At 27.4% G+C, this 14,623-nt stretch overlaps 1 protein-coding gene across 1 annotated transcript; it reads right to left on the bottom strand.

Moving 5' to 3' along the window:
* Window positions 1–1,450: 1,450 nt before the first annotated feature.
* Window positions 1,451–12,444, bottom strand: LOC125585048. Its single transcript, XM_048753390.1, has 4 exons — window positions 11,424–12,444; window positions 11,287–11,366; window positions 2,655–2,792; window positions 1,451–1,534 (listed from the first exon to the last, which is right to left on the bottom strand). The coding sequence occupies exons 1-4, from the start codon at window positions 12,442–12,444 to the stop codon at window positions 1,451–1,453; spliced, it is 1,323 nt and encodes a 440-aa protein (XP_048609347.1).
* Between the last annotated feature and the right edge of the window lie 2,179 nt (window positions 12,445–14,623).

The following is a 14,623-nucleotide window of genomic DNA, read 5'->3' on the forward strand; positions in this document are numbered from 1 at the left end:
CATAATTAAGAGTTATGTATATATATTTTATGTATTTAATAATTAAATGTCAGTATATTTTCAAATATTTGATATTTGAATATCAGTATATGGACCAAAAAGTCTTATTACATATGAATAAATGTAATTATTTTTAAAGTAATAAAGCAGTATTTTTTTCCAAATTTCAAATCCTAATAGGGTATTTTGGAAATCATCCATTTTAAAAAGATGTAACAATTCTAATTAATTTCACTATATAATTACTTAGACGTCTGGGCTTTTATTATCTTGTATTGTTTTTTGTTATTTTTGGGGAGCCTAATGTGTTAGCAAATCAAGTTGGACCATTTATGAGTTATCAGGTGATCGTGGCTCTATAATTTTGACGTGCAGGTCACACATTCTATGGTTTTACTTAATATGGATGGGGTATATTATAGGGATGTAATCGTCGTGGTTGATTTTAATAGTCTGCTGATATTTGACACTGGAGGTTGATCATTCTTTGGTCTAGGTAGTAGGTTTAACCGTGATGGTTCGTGCATCGTATCCAAGTACAACCCTGTAAAATGCAAACACATTTTTTGTTGATGGTCTTGTATAACACTGATCCCGCAACAGCTCTTAGCAAGATCCTAGTCGCCATTAGCTCTCCAAATCGTCATTTTCAGAAGAGAACTAAGAACAAATCAGAAACAAAGATTCTACCAAGATAGAACATCTACTCATGGAAAGTAATCTAACAAATATTGACTTATAGAAACATAAAATGCCGAAGCAAAAATACAGAAACTCACCGGCCCGATCCTTTTATGTAACTAATGGTCCAAACTCTCTCGAGAACATAATTTAGAATGTTCTCTAGCCTGAAAAATATAAAATACAAAAACAAACCAAAAGACAAAATAAAGAAAACAAATCTACTGTGAAAATGAAGTCAGGAAAGAATCTCACGTGTCCAAGGCGTAGTTAACTTAAATACGAAAAAAAAGAAACAGCATTGTTATGTCTATTGACAGAAAAGGTTTTAGATAAAACACTTGCAAGTCGTGGTGTGTCAAATGCGAACAGTGCTATCCTCAGAACTTGTGAGTATTTTTGGAAGCTCCGAAAGGGCACATATCTTGAATGCCTATCCCCTTTTTTTATTTATTTATTGAGCTTTTGGTTAATCCTCACTTTTTCTTTACGATATGAACTATAATCCATAATTTAGAGCAGTTCAACTATGGTTATAAATGAGCTGTAAGAACTTCAAAAAAAAAAGAAGGCTTTGGTAAAATGTTCTTATTCAGTGCTAAAAAAAAAAAAACATGTTCATATCCAAAGATTTGTTTGCTCTTGATTCACACAACACAAATAAATTTATATGATCATGTCATCGGGGAAACATATCTGTATAGGATAAAAGATGTTCCAGATCAGGAAATAAATAACTTGGTCGTGGCTTTTGCTTTCTCAAACATTACTATGTTCTCATTGCAACCTTAGAAGCCATAACATGCAACTCAACAGAGATATCAGGATAAAGGTTACCGATTTGCCGGTAATTCTGAAGATTCAATCATTCAAATAGAAATTAAGAAGGTTACCAGCAGAAGCTGCTGATTCAGGCTCCTTGATCTCGATAACAACACACTTAGACATCAAGGATGCTTCAATGAATTAGTGTCATCAAACGAAACATATCAACTATTATTTGCTTAGAGATTATTTCACTACCTTCCTTCTAAGAGGATGGAAAGCCTTATGCAACTGATCATTTCTGAGCGATTGAATCCTACGCTATGCTCTTCGAAGAAGCTTTTTACGCTGCCCCCAGTTTCAGATCCGAAACCCTCATATAATTGATCCACTTGCCTGTAGTAACTTCCTTGAGGCTTCTCTCCACATTTTTCATGCTTAACAAAATCATACCCCTTTCAGAGATACACCTTTGCCAATGTCAAAAGAAAAAATATCTGAAAAGCATCTTGATCCTCAGTTTTTAGGTTCCAAATAGCAGCTTGCTCATAGATGCCCCCTGGTAAGTTTTAAAAATCCTCAATTTTATAGAGGCCAACAATCCTTAAAAAGAGCAATCTACAAAATAGCAGTTTTAAAAATTCTCAATTTTATAGAGGCCAACAATCCTTAAAAAGAGCAATCTACAAAATCATTCTTACAATTCTGAGAATGAGAGTTTTGAATGCTCACAAAATAGAGCAGCTATACTTGAACCATTTGAACAGAAAATCCAAACCAAACTCACGTTGTAATCATTGATGCAGAGCACATTTTATACATATAGGCAACAAAGAGACACTCCTAAAACAAAAACCACACACTCAGCTATGATTTGCGTTTTAAAAACTAACGTGGATGCTAAACAAACACTTTCCCTGAAACAAAGAGACATGTTTGATAACTGAAGTCTGTAAACAAATTCTCTTTTCTTGAACAGTCTAAATCTGCACGACTCCAATGTGAGATAAAACATACACAGCCTTAGTTAAAAAACCAAAATTTACAGGGACATTGAATTACTGAGCAGTACTAATCATATATGGTTAATCTATACATAAGTGAAAATAAAACGTGAAGATGCATTGCTATTGTGTAATAAAGAGAGAAACCAAGATGGGGAGAAGAAACAGGTACAGATAGCACAAATAACTAAGAAAATGGATAACCTGACGGGTAATGGACAGTAAGACATAATCAAGTACGAACCGATCTTCTGAAGCATGAGTAAGAACTTCCCTAAAGTCAGCAGCTTTTCCTTCTGGATCACAATTCTCAAGCTTTTGCTGATTTAATCCGTTCTTGTCCTGATCCACTCAGAAAGGAAACAAAAGTTTGAGTAGAGTTTATTAGCATAGTTTGAGTGGACTGGAAACCCAAGCAAAAACTCGTGAAAGGAAACAACTTGCTCGAATTCAAAGTGGAATCTAATTTCGCAGTCATCATCTTCATCTTTCTCTATCCAAAGTGGTGAGTTTCTCTTAATCAGCTAGAAAAAGGATCACTGAGCAGTATTAATGAAGGAATATATGTGAAACAAAAAAAAAACTAAGAGAAGGTGGATCTTAGATTAGTAGTATACTTGAGCAAGCAAAATCTGATAGCCAAGGTGAAAAGGGTATAACCGGCGGGGTAGAAGGCGGTGTTTCCGAAAGGTCTGAACCTAGCGCCACCGAATATGATGGTGTAGTGGAGACATCGACGAAATCGGAGGCGTGGTGATATCCGGCGGTACCCAACTGATTCTCTGAAAATCGTCGGTGGAGACATTCACCGTCGTATGTAAACCAAAGGTCATGGAGAGGATAACCCAAGAGAAGGTCAAAAGTATATCTCCGATCGCTGATTATCACACTGAAGATATATATGAGTGAAGGAGAGGGATTCCAAAGGGCTGCATCTGCAAGAGTTACGGGAATGGATTGATTAGTGTGATTTATGGTATGCCTTAAGGGTGAGAATCGCATTAGGAGATAATGGCCAGGGAAAATTAGAAACGAACAATGAAGACGAATAGGAATAGTCAAATTAGTGTTTCCTTGGAAGAATAGCTTAGTCAATGACGCGCGAGAAGGAAGAGAAAGCGTGGGATACACAGACGTACTACCAAACTGACACGTGTCGCGAAAAGCACCCCTCTCCTTTATGTCGTGGAAGCCTATGGAGAGAGCATAACCCAACTTTATATATATAGATTATTAAATCAGAGGCCCAATATTATCAAATTAAAAATAAAGGAAAACTCTATTAAATTATTGTTTTTTTGTATTTACACATTACTATATAACCATGGCCAGAGAGGTCATGCTACATGTGTATAGTACAATTTCACATGTGCCAATGCCAATGAAAATTCGCAAAAATAAAAACATCAGCTTAAGAGTTGAAGACATGTCCCATGTTCACTTTGGCTTATCTTTTCAATATCTCCTTGATTTTGCATTTGCTTGGTTGCTAGGACAAACTCACACACAGCCACATGCATGAATTCTCAATGACTCATATGTTTCTAATTAAGGTCCAACTTAGTAGAAATAAAAACCCACATTTCTCTTTTTACATGTCCTACTCATTTCTATTTTTGCTGGTTTTTATTTTCTACTTATCGTGACAAATAATACCAAAGAACTGGTGGTAACTCCAAAATAAATACAAACGAGTCTCCGTATCCATTAGTATTAGACTATTTCAACGTCCACTGAAAGTATATTATGCAAAAGTTTAGTTTTCGATATGATCATAACCAAGATTTGTAGATTTATTTGGCGTGTGATATATTTGCGATTTACTCAAACGAAAATGTAACTGAAACTAATGAATCATTTAATCGAGATCTGGTGCATGAGGGTCTGGGATAGAGATCATACGGGACTTTGTACATGAGAAATAACCATCAAAATCCTGAATTTTCAAATTAAAAAAAAAAATTCACTTGAATTTAGCCAAAACAATATTCAACTTTTAAATATTTGCCATTTTTATTTATATTTTTTGTTGACTCAACCATTTAATAAACTCAGATAGTCAGTTACTAAACTCGAATAACAACTGTTATATCGGATATGATGACGTTTTTTAAAAAAATATTTTATTTAAGAAAATTTTAAATTGATTTATATCATCTTCCTCACTCGAAAACTTACTCTTGAATTTGATTTCATATTTCCAAATCAATTTAGAAACAATCTCTGATGAAAACAAGAAGTAGAAACAACATATAAGAATTAAAACAGTCGATATTTAAAAATTGAAATTGTTTTTTTACTTAAATCCATATTGAAGGTTTATTGCTTTAATTTGAAATTCTAGGGGTTTAATGGTCGTTTTCTCCTTTCTAAATATATTTTGTATGGAATAACAACAGATTAAACACCCTGATTTGACTTTTAAACAGTTAAAATACTGTCTTGACTATGAGATATATTGACGAATACTTTTCTTTTTTTTTTTCTTTACGCTAGCTGAAAAACAAAAATTCCAAAATTTAGTAAAGAAACCCCACCGATTGCATCTGATAAAATCTTAGAGGCGTTGTTATAGTTTTCGTTGCATTATTGATAACTATCTAAATGAATATATGATAGAATATAAGATACAAAACTAGGCCTTCTCATGTTGTGGACCTTACTTCAGGGATACTGGGTAAGAATGTGCTATACATAGATATCTGTTTTAGATTAGAATATATTTTTAACGTTAATCATATACTTGAATGTTTATACAAATATTTCAAATACAATAATTTTATAATTTATTTGTTATAATTAATCAAATGTTTAAAACCGAATGTATTTGTCATTTTTATTGTATATTTATTTTATTGTATTTACTTTTAGTTATTAAGCGAATTAATATATTGATGAGAAAACATATTTAAAAATTATTTTATATTTAATTCTTATTAAATTATGACCTGTGCTTAAAAACTTGATTTCCTTTTAGCAATATCTTTTATGCTTATGCATTTTAGATAATATACTATTGTATATACAAAAATCTAAGATATACTAATTTTTTGACAAGTATTATATAGTTTGCTAATTTTAAACCGTTATGTCATAAATAATATATATTTTTAACATATATAGTTTATATTTATGAAAATAAAATTTATCAACTTAATATACTTTTTATCATATTTAGTTAAATTTTTATTTCATTATTGAAAATATAATATATATTAATACATAATAATAATTCATTGCTAATTACGAAATTAGTGAAAAAATTTAAATAAACTTTTTGAATTTTAGGATATGGTTAGAATATTTTTAAAAATATTTATTAGAATTTATAAAATATAATAAATAAATATACATTTATATGTAAAATGAAAAGATATCATGATAAAAGTGGTTATAATTTTTTTTTATTATTAGCTTTAATAAAATACATATAAATTTTTATACATGTATCATATAGTTTGCTAATTTAACCCGCCTTAACAAAATATTATATTTTTAATATTGAACATAAATATTTTATGCTTATGCAAATAAAATATATAAATTTATACATTTATTAAAATTTTATTAAATTTATCTCAATATAATAATTTTATTTTAATATGATTGATTATGATTATACAATAGATGAAATAGGATATAATTTTTATTTTTCATTTTTAAGATAATAATTGAATATATTAATGTATAATAATATGTCAACACTAATTTATAATAACTAATTTCGAAATTAGTGAAAATATTTAAATAGCTTTTTTGAAAATGAAGATCTTGTGAAAAGATTTTAAATCAGACCTGTTAGATTTTTTTATTACTAAATATAATTATTTTTAAAATGAAAGATATTAAAATATATTATGATTTTAGTATTTCAAAGATTTTATATATTATTAGTCTTAATAAATTACATTTAATAAAATTTCTAAATGATGGTCTAAATTAAAAAAAATCACACATAAAAAAAGTCATGACTTTTATTTTAATAGAATAAGACAATATCTTGACCTGCGCAACGGCGCGGGTTTTTGTTTTCATTTATTTTTATATAAATATTTTGTTTTCAATTCTAAATTAATATATATTATAATACATATGTGAAATTTTTTTTTAAAACATAATAAATTTACTGTATATTTTTTTCATTGAATAGATTTTTGAAACTTTCACATGTATTTGTATCTTCTTCTATATATATTTTTTCAGATTATTATTTTATTATTAAAATCGTAACAATATATATAAAGATTAGTAAAATATTATTTTATTGTTATATTCAAAGATATTGTAACATTACACAAATTGAGAAAAATTTTAAAAATTAAATTTTTTGCTTCATGGATTTATATTATCGAGTAAATAATTAAACATTTAGAGTTTTAAAAATTTTTTATAATAAACTATATAGTTTAAAATTTGTTTCATTGGTTTAAGATAGTAAAGATTAATCATTGTTAGATAATATGATTTTGTTATTTAAAAAAAAATCTTTATAATTTTAAAAGTTAACATCGATAAATATTTAAATATTTAGCATATAAATATATAGTATTACAACATTAAATTATATCTATTTAATTAAAACTATTTATAAATCCAATAGATCATCTATTGTTTAAATCTAATTATTGATTGCCAATAAAAATTTCTGGTAGGTCCAAAATTTAAATGATAAGATTATATATAAAATATAACATGACTTTCTAAGAATAGGTCCATAAGATCCATTTTTTTAAAATCACACATGAATCAAAATTCTGACTTTTGTTTTAATTTATAAGATACTAGATCTTGACATAAACAACCGCGCAGATAATTATTTTCATTTTTATCCACATAAGTATTTGTTTTACATGATTAATTTTAATATTTATTATATTACCAATTGTTTAACATAAAATTTTAAAACACAACCATTTTAATAGTTCACATGCAGTAATTTATTTTTATTTTTAGTTTTCAGTAATAGCATATTTTATATCACGTGATACAAAATTAAAAATTGAAAAATCTTATTGATTAATGGTAAAAATGTAATTGAAAATTAATATATAAAATTAATATCACAAATTTAAGTACATGAGATTAGTTATAATTACATTATTAATTAGATACTTAAAAAGTTTGTTTTAGTTAAAATGAAATATACATTTAGTTTTTAAATACGCAAAATTAACTAAATATTTAAAAGTTTGTTTAAGTGAAAATTAAATATACATTTATTTTAAATAAATACGAAATTAATTAAATATTTAAAAGGTTTATTTTAATGAAAAATGAAATATATATTATATTGTAGAACCCTGTTTAATTTTTAATATTATTTGTGGTTCAAAAAAAAAAAATCTCATCCTAAGTCAAACTCGTTACCAATCAATATATATCCACCGTTTTGTCAATAGATTTATCATTATTGTTATATACGTATGATATTAATTTGATATAGGGGTGTTCAATCCGGATATCGGTTCGGTTTCGGTTCGGTTTTTTTCGGTTTTTGGTATTTCGGTTAGTAAAATATAACTACCATTCTAAATCCATATTTACTTCGGTTCGGTTCGGTTTATATACCGTCGGTTTTCGGTTTATTTGGTTTTATACCAAAAAACATAATTATTTTGTTTGAGATCATATTATATGAATTTTAGAGTCATATTGTCAACACAGTCATTTATTAAAAATATATTACATGTTCAAATAAATGAACAAAAAAATAAAAAATGCTTCTACCATCAAATAAAATAATCAAATCTATAACTAAAATCAAAGCTTGAAATTTTGAAAATAAAAATATGAAACAAAACAGAAACATGAAAGAAAAGTTTTTCCACTCTTCCATACTTAATGTTCATTAAAGTCATGCTTTTTCAATCGAAAATTTTCCATTAATTATTGTCTATCAAATTTATAATCTTCATATTAATTTAGTGAAGACTAAAATAAATCAAAAAGATCAAAAAAGACATAGAAAATAAGATGTCTGAATTACGATGTATTGTTATTTAGTTATAGTTCAAGTGTTTTACAAATTAAGGTTTTTTATTACTATAAAATTATGGTAATAGTTATTAACACAAATTTAAGTTATGTAACAAATAGATTTTAATGTATTGTTATAAAATAGATACATATTTACATGTTTCTACTTTTAATCGGTTTTGTTCGGTTTATTCGGTTTAATCGGTTATATACCAAACCATATCCAAATCCTACGGTTTTTATAAAATTATATCCATTCGGTTTATATGGTATATATCAAAACCAAACCATATTGTCTATTTCGGTTCGGTTCGGTTCGGTACGGTTCGGTTTTACCATATTGAACAGCCCTAATTTGATATCATATAATATCTATATTAAACTCGCAAAATAGAACTTCCCATGTGCTCTTCTCCCACCAGTTACGATTACCGGCATTTCTGAAATAACATCTAATTTGTTAACTATACAAATAGAATAATGTTCGACCAAAAATAAAAACAAATAGAATAATGATGAAATATCATGATATACGCCTGTAAATAAATGAAAATTTTCGTGAAACAGTAAAAGTAAAAAATAAAGACTATCCCAATCATTAGGCTTACAATAAGCGGATACATTTAACATTGTGAACCAGGTCCAGGATAATTAGAAACTCGGATAATTAATATTTATGTTGTATTGTATAAGAGAATTAGAAGACAGTGGAGGGACAACATAGCTCCGTTCTCTATAATCCCTTATATATTAATTGAGAAACATTATAACCTTTAAGTGTAGCCACGTGTCATCAACAGAATAAAATTCAGAATCCTTAGAAAATATGATGGTCCAATTAAATATACATTATACTTTTCATTAAACTAATCATACAATTAATTAAAGTGTACAATTACTATTTTATTTTCTTTCCTTAAATAAAACCTACGAAATTACCAAATATGACTAATATATATATGATAATTAATGATTCTAATAATAAAGATTTGATAGCAATTTATATCCCATCCATTGTTTTTGTTTAATTTTATATTATTAAAATAAATTAAACAATCAAATTAGCTATGAGATTAAAATATAGATTTTTTCGTACATGTTATATTTTTAATTTTTAAAAATGACAAAATTACTAAAACTGTAAAAATTATTATGTTAAAAATTAATGATCAATGGTTTAACATCCTCTGTATATTAATAGAGAAACATTTAAAAAGTTTAGAACTTGTAATTTGTAGTAATTAAAAAAGTATCATGATGAGTTGTCACGTAACTTGAATGCAAATAACTAAAATGACACAAAAATGAAAAAAATATTGAAGATATATAGTATTGACAAGTGAACGTAAACTTCTCATAACCATAATTAACTTTTAAATTGCTAAATCATGATATAAAACGAAGCTGACATAGTTTCATTGTAACCAAATATTAGGCATGAGATTCTTCGGCTTAAACGTTAGGTTCTTATGTGATAAATAATTTTTTTGACTTAAAATATTTTTAAAAATGAGACCAGTTCATTAGTAAACAAATTATGTATTAACAAAAAAGTTTTTAAAAATTGTTTAAGGGCCAAATATTAATTCGATCAATAATATAAATTTATTTTTCATACGATATTTCTTAAATAATTTTCATATAAATTTACTATGCGCAAGGCGCAGGTCTTATCCTAGTTAGTTTACTAAAGTTGATCTAGTTGCATTTTAATAAGTTTGATGTGGTCTTCGCCGGACCAAGTTGTCATCCTCCAATTCCTTACCAATCATACTAATTTATCATTTGGAACTTTTTGGAAGCATCTCATTTTCAGGCGTTTTCATTCAGATTTTTTCCTCATATGCATAATATGCATGTATCACACGGTTTTATGATTGCATATTCTACAAAAGGTATTTTGAATTACTCAAAATAAACAAAACCATATTTTCGATATTTTATATAAAAGAGATCTACACTTTCTTAAAGTACTAAGTAGACGCGTCTTTGAAACAAAATAGCTTTCAAACTTTAGATAAAATGGAAATGAAGAGTTTCAAACTTTGGTAACCTAAAACTTCATAAAAATATCGAAAAGAGACGTAATAAAATGGAAGAATTTTGTTTTAAGTAATAATTATACGCCGCCAAAAAAAAAGTAATAATTATATTATTAATATATATAGACAACTTGGATTTTGTAGAATAAGGATCAATAATTTCCAATATACCACCAAAATCCAAAAATACCAACACGGTTTTATGACTCCTACCAATACAAGAAGATATCTTCTTCTTTAAAAAAAAAAGAAAAGAAGAACACTATCTTACCAAATAAAATAATCAAATGATTTATGAACATTCCTTTAACGTTATCAGAAACCGTTTTCAAAAAAAAAAAGTTTTTGAAACCTTTTCAGATACAAAGCTTATTTAAACTATGCTATCTTCTTCGATTGTTAGCATCTTTAGTTATAAGGGCATCCTCAAAGGGGGAGCAGTTAGGTGTGTGCTTAGAGTGAAAATAGTAGTATAATATTGTATTTAGGCTAGGAACATGGGACATCCTCAAAGGGAGATCACTTAATTAAGGGTGTGCTTAACCAAATAAAATTAATTAAATAATGTAACAAAAAAACTTATTTTAAAATTGATTCCAAAAAAAAAAGAAACACAAAATACAATTGGAAATTTGTACGAAACAAACATATTATTTAATTAAACAAACAAACATTTTATTTAATTAATACAAAGTTTAATATCCAAATTTATTCCATATATTCTCAATCAAATCCTCTTTCAATTGGTGATGTGCTTGTCTATCACGAATTCTTGTGTGACCATCACCAAAACCCTCGAGATTTGAAGCCATACTTACTGAAAACGAACGACCCGGAGTAGTTCCGGTTCCATTTTCTTGTTCCAATTCTTGTTCGAGAGTGTATGAATCTCGTTCATCTTTAACAATCATATTATGGAGTATGAGACATGCTCGCATAATATATGCTATTTTACCTTTCGACCATAAAAGAGATGGATTTTTAATTATCGCGAATCTAGATTGGAGGACTCCGAATGCACGCTCAACATCTTTTCGCACACCTTCTTGATGTTCTGCAAACAAACGATGTTTCGGGTGTTGTGGTCGTGGGATGGATTTAACAAATGTCGCCCATTCGGGGTAAATGCCATCCGTCAGGTAGTAAGCCAAATTATACTCCCTTCCGTTGACATTGTACTTCAGTTCGGGAGCTCGACTGTAAATAATGTCATTAAATACTGGTGATTGGTCAAGTACATTTAAATCGTTACAAGTACCTGGCGCTCTAAAAAATGCGTGCCATATCCATAGATCTTCTGAAGCCACCGCCTCCAAAACAATTGTTGGTTTATCGGTGCCTCGTGAATACATTCCTTTCCAAGCGGTTGGGCAATTTTTCCATTTCCAGTGCATACAGTCGATGCTGCCAACCATCCCGGGAAAACCCCGTCGTTCTCCATAAAAGAGTAGCCTTCGCAGATCATCTTCTGTGGGTCGGCGAAGGTATTCATCGCCAAACAAGTCAACTATTCCGACGACGAAGTGTTCCAAACATTCACGAGCCGTTGTTTCGCCAATACGTATATATTCGTCAACACCATCCGCCGCACCCCCATATGCTAATAGTCGAATAGCTGCAGTACATTGTTGTAACGGTGATACACCATCCCGGAAGGTTGCATCCTTTTTTGGTCGAAAATATGGAACTTCTGCAGTGAGACGATTGACAATACGCAAGAACAATGATTTGTTCATTCGAAATCGTCTACGAAATAACTTCTCCGGGTAAGTCGGATTATCACTAAAATAATCGTTCCATAACCGATTGTGACCTTCTTCCCGCTTTCTATCGATATAGATACGTTTATTCTTCGGGGCCGGCATTTCCTCTGCAGCAGCTTCTAATTCTTTATCAAATTGCTCTTGAAAAATTTGATCTAAACTATCATCATTTGCATCATAATGATAGTGAAAATTGTTGGAAGAAGATGCCATGAAAGCAAAATATTATTAAGATAGAGAAAGGAGTAAGTGAGAGAAGAGAATTGTATGTTCATTAGGAAATAAGAGACTTGTATTTATAGGTATTATAGAAGCTCAATTATTTGGGACAACTCGATGTGATTATGATTCAAAGTGATTCTTCGTTTATAACTACATGCCAATTACATGTGATTCTGAAAATAGTTCCACACAACGATCCAAATGCATGTGATAGTTGCTACTATACTAGGTTCCAAAATACATGTCATTACATGACAATAGATCCGACATACAAGACCAGTTCATACTACACGTCATAGTTGCTACTCCGACAGTTCATACAAGTCACTACATGATTACTAATCCGACAGTACATGATACACAAAATACAATAGATCATTTCACCTTCTTAAACTAAATACAATAGCGCCACAGCCATTGCTACCACAATGCAGCAAATACAATAAGCCCACATCAATGGTTTCTTCTCACCTAAATATTTTATGCTTATGCAAATAAAATATATAAATTTATACATTTATTAAAATTTTATTAAATTTATCTCAATATAATAATTTTATTTTAATATGATTGATTATGATTATACAATAGATGAAATAGGATATAATTTTTATTTTTCATTTTTAAGATAATAATTGAATATATTAATGTATAATAATATGTCAACACTAATTTATAATAACTAATTTCGAAATTAGTGAAAATATTTAAATAGCTTTTTTGAAAATGAAGATCTTGTGAAAAGATTTTAAATCAGACCTGTTAGATTTTTTTATTACTAAATATAATTATTTTTAAAATGAAAGATATTAAAATATATTATGATTTTAGTATTTCAAAGATTTTATATATTATTAGTCTTAATAAATTACATTTAATAAAATTTCTAAATGATGGTCTAAATTAAAAAAAATCACACATAAAAAAAGTCATGACTTTTATTTTAATAGAATAAGACAATATCTTGACCTGCGCAACGGCGCGGGTTTTTGTTTTCATTTATTTTTATATAAATATTTTGTTTTCAATTCTAAATTAATATATATTATAATACATATGTGAAAATTTTTTTTTAAAACATAATAAATTTACTGTATATTTTTTTTCATTGAATAGATTTTTGAAACTTTCACATGTATTTGTATCTTCTTCTATATATATTTTTTCAGATTATTATTTTATTATTAAAATCGTAACAATATATATAAAGATTAGTAAAATATTATTTTATTGTTATATTCAAAGATATTGTAACATTACACAAATTTAGAAAAATTTTAAAAATTAAATTTTTTGCTTCATGGATTTATATTATCGAGTAAATAATTAAACATTTAGAGTTTTAAAAATTTTTTATAATAAACTATATAGTTTAAAATTTGTTTCATTGGTTTAAGATAGTAAAGATTAATCATTGTTAGATAATATGATTTTGTTATTTAAAAAAAAATCTTTATAATTTTAAAAGTTAACATCGATAAATATTTAAATATTTAGCATATAAATATATAGTATTACAACATTAAATTATATCTATTTAATTAAAACTATTTATAAATCCAATAGATCATCTATTGTTTAAATCTAATTATTGATTGCCAATAAAAATTTCTGGTAGGTCCAAAATTTAAATGATAAGATTATATATAAAATATAACATGACTTTCTAAGAATAGGTCCATAAGATCCATTTTTTTAAAATCACACATGAATCAAAATTCTGACTTTTGTTTTAATTTATAAGATACTAGATCTTGACATAAACAACCGCGCAGATAATTATTTTCATTTTTATCCACATAAGTATTTGTTTTACATGATTAATTTTAATATTTATTATATTACCAATTGTTTAACATAAAATTTTAAAACACAACCATTTTAATAGTTCACATGCAGTAATTTATTTTTATTTTTAGTTTTCAGTAATAGCATATTTTATATCACGTGATACAAAATTAAAAATTGAAAAATCTTATTGATTAATGGTAAAAATGTAATTGAAAATTAATATATAAAATTAATATCACAAATTTAAGTACATGAGATTAGTTATAATTACATTATTAATTAGATACTTAAAAAGTTTGTTTTAGTTAAAATGAAATATACATTTAGTTTTTAAATACGCAAAATTAACTAAATATTTAAAAGTTTGTTTAAGTGAAAA

This window comes from Brassica napus, chromosome A2 (genome assembly GCF_020379485.1).
Source record: "Brassica napus cultivar Da-Ae chromosome A2, Da-Ae, whole genome shotgun sequence".
NCBI lineage: Eukaryota > Viridiplantae > Streptophyta > Magnoliopsida > Brassicales > Brassicaceae > Brassica > Brassica napus.

What these genes read in the sequence shown, in the direction of transcription:
- LOC125585048 (XM_048753390.1), bottom strand. Translation starts at nt 12,444, where the DNA reads ATGGCATCTTCTTCCAACAATTTTCACTATCATTATGATGCAAATGAT. An exon ending in ATCTCTTTTATGGTCGAAAG is followed by an intron (nt 11,367 to 11,423) that starts GTAAAATAGCAT and finishes TGATTGTTAAAG; the next exon opens with ATGAACGAGATTCATACACT. An exon ending in CTCCGGGTCGTTCGTTTTCA is followed by an intron (nt 2,793 to 11,286) that starts GTAAGTATGGCT and finishes TGAGTGGATCAG; the next exon opens with GACAAGAACGGATTAAATCA.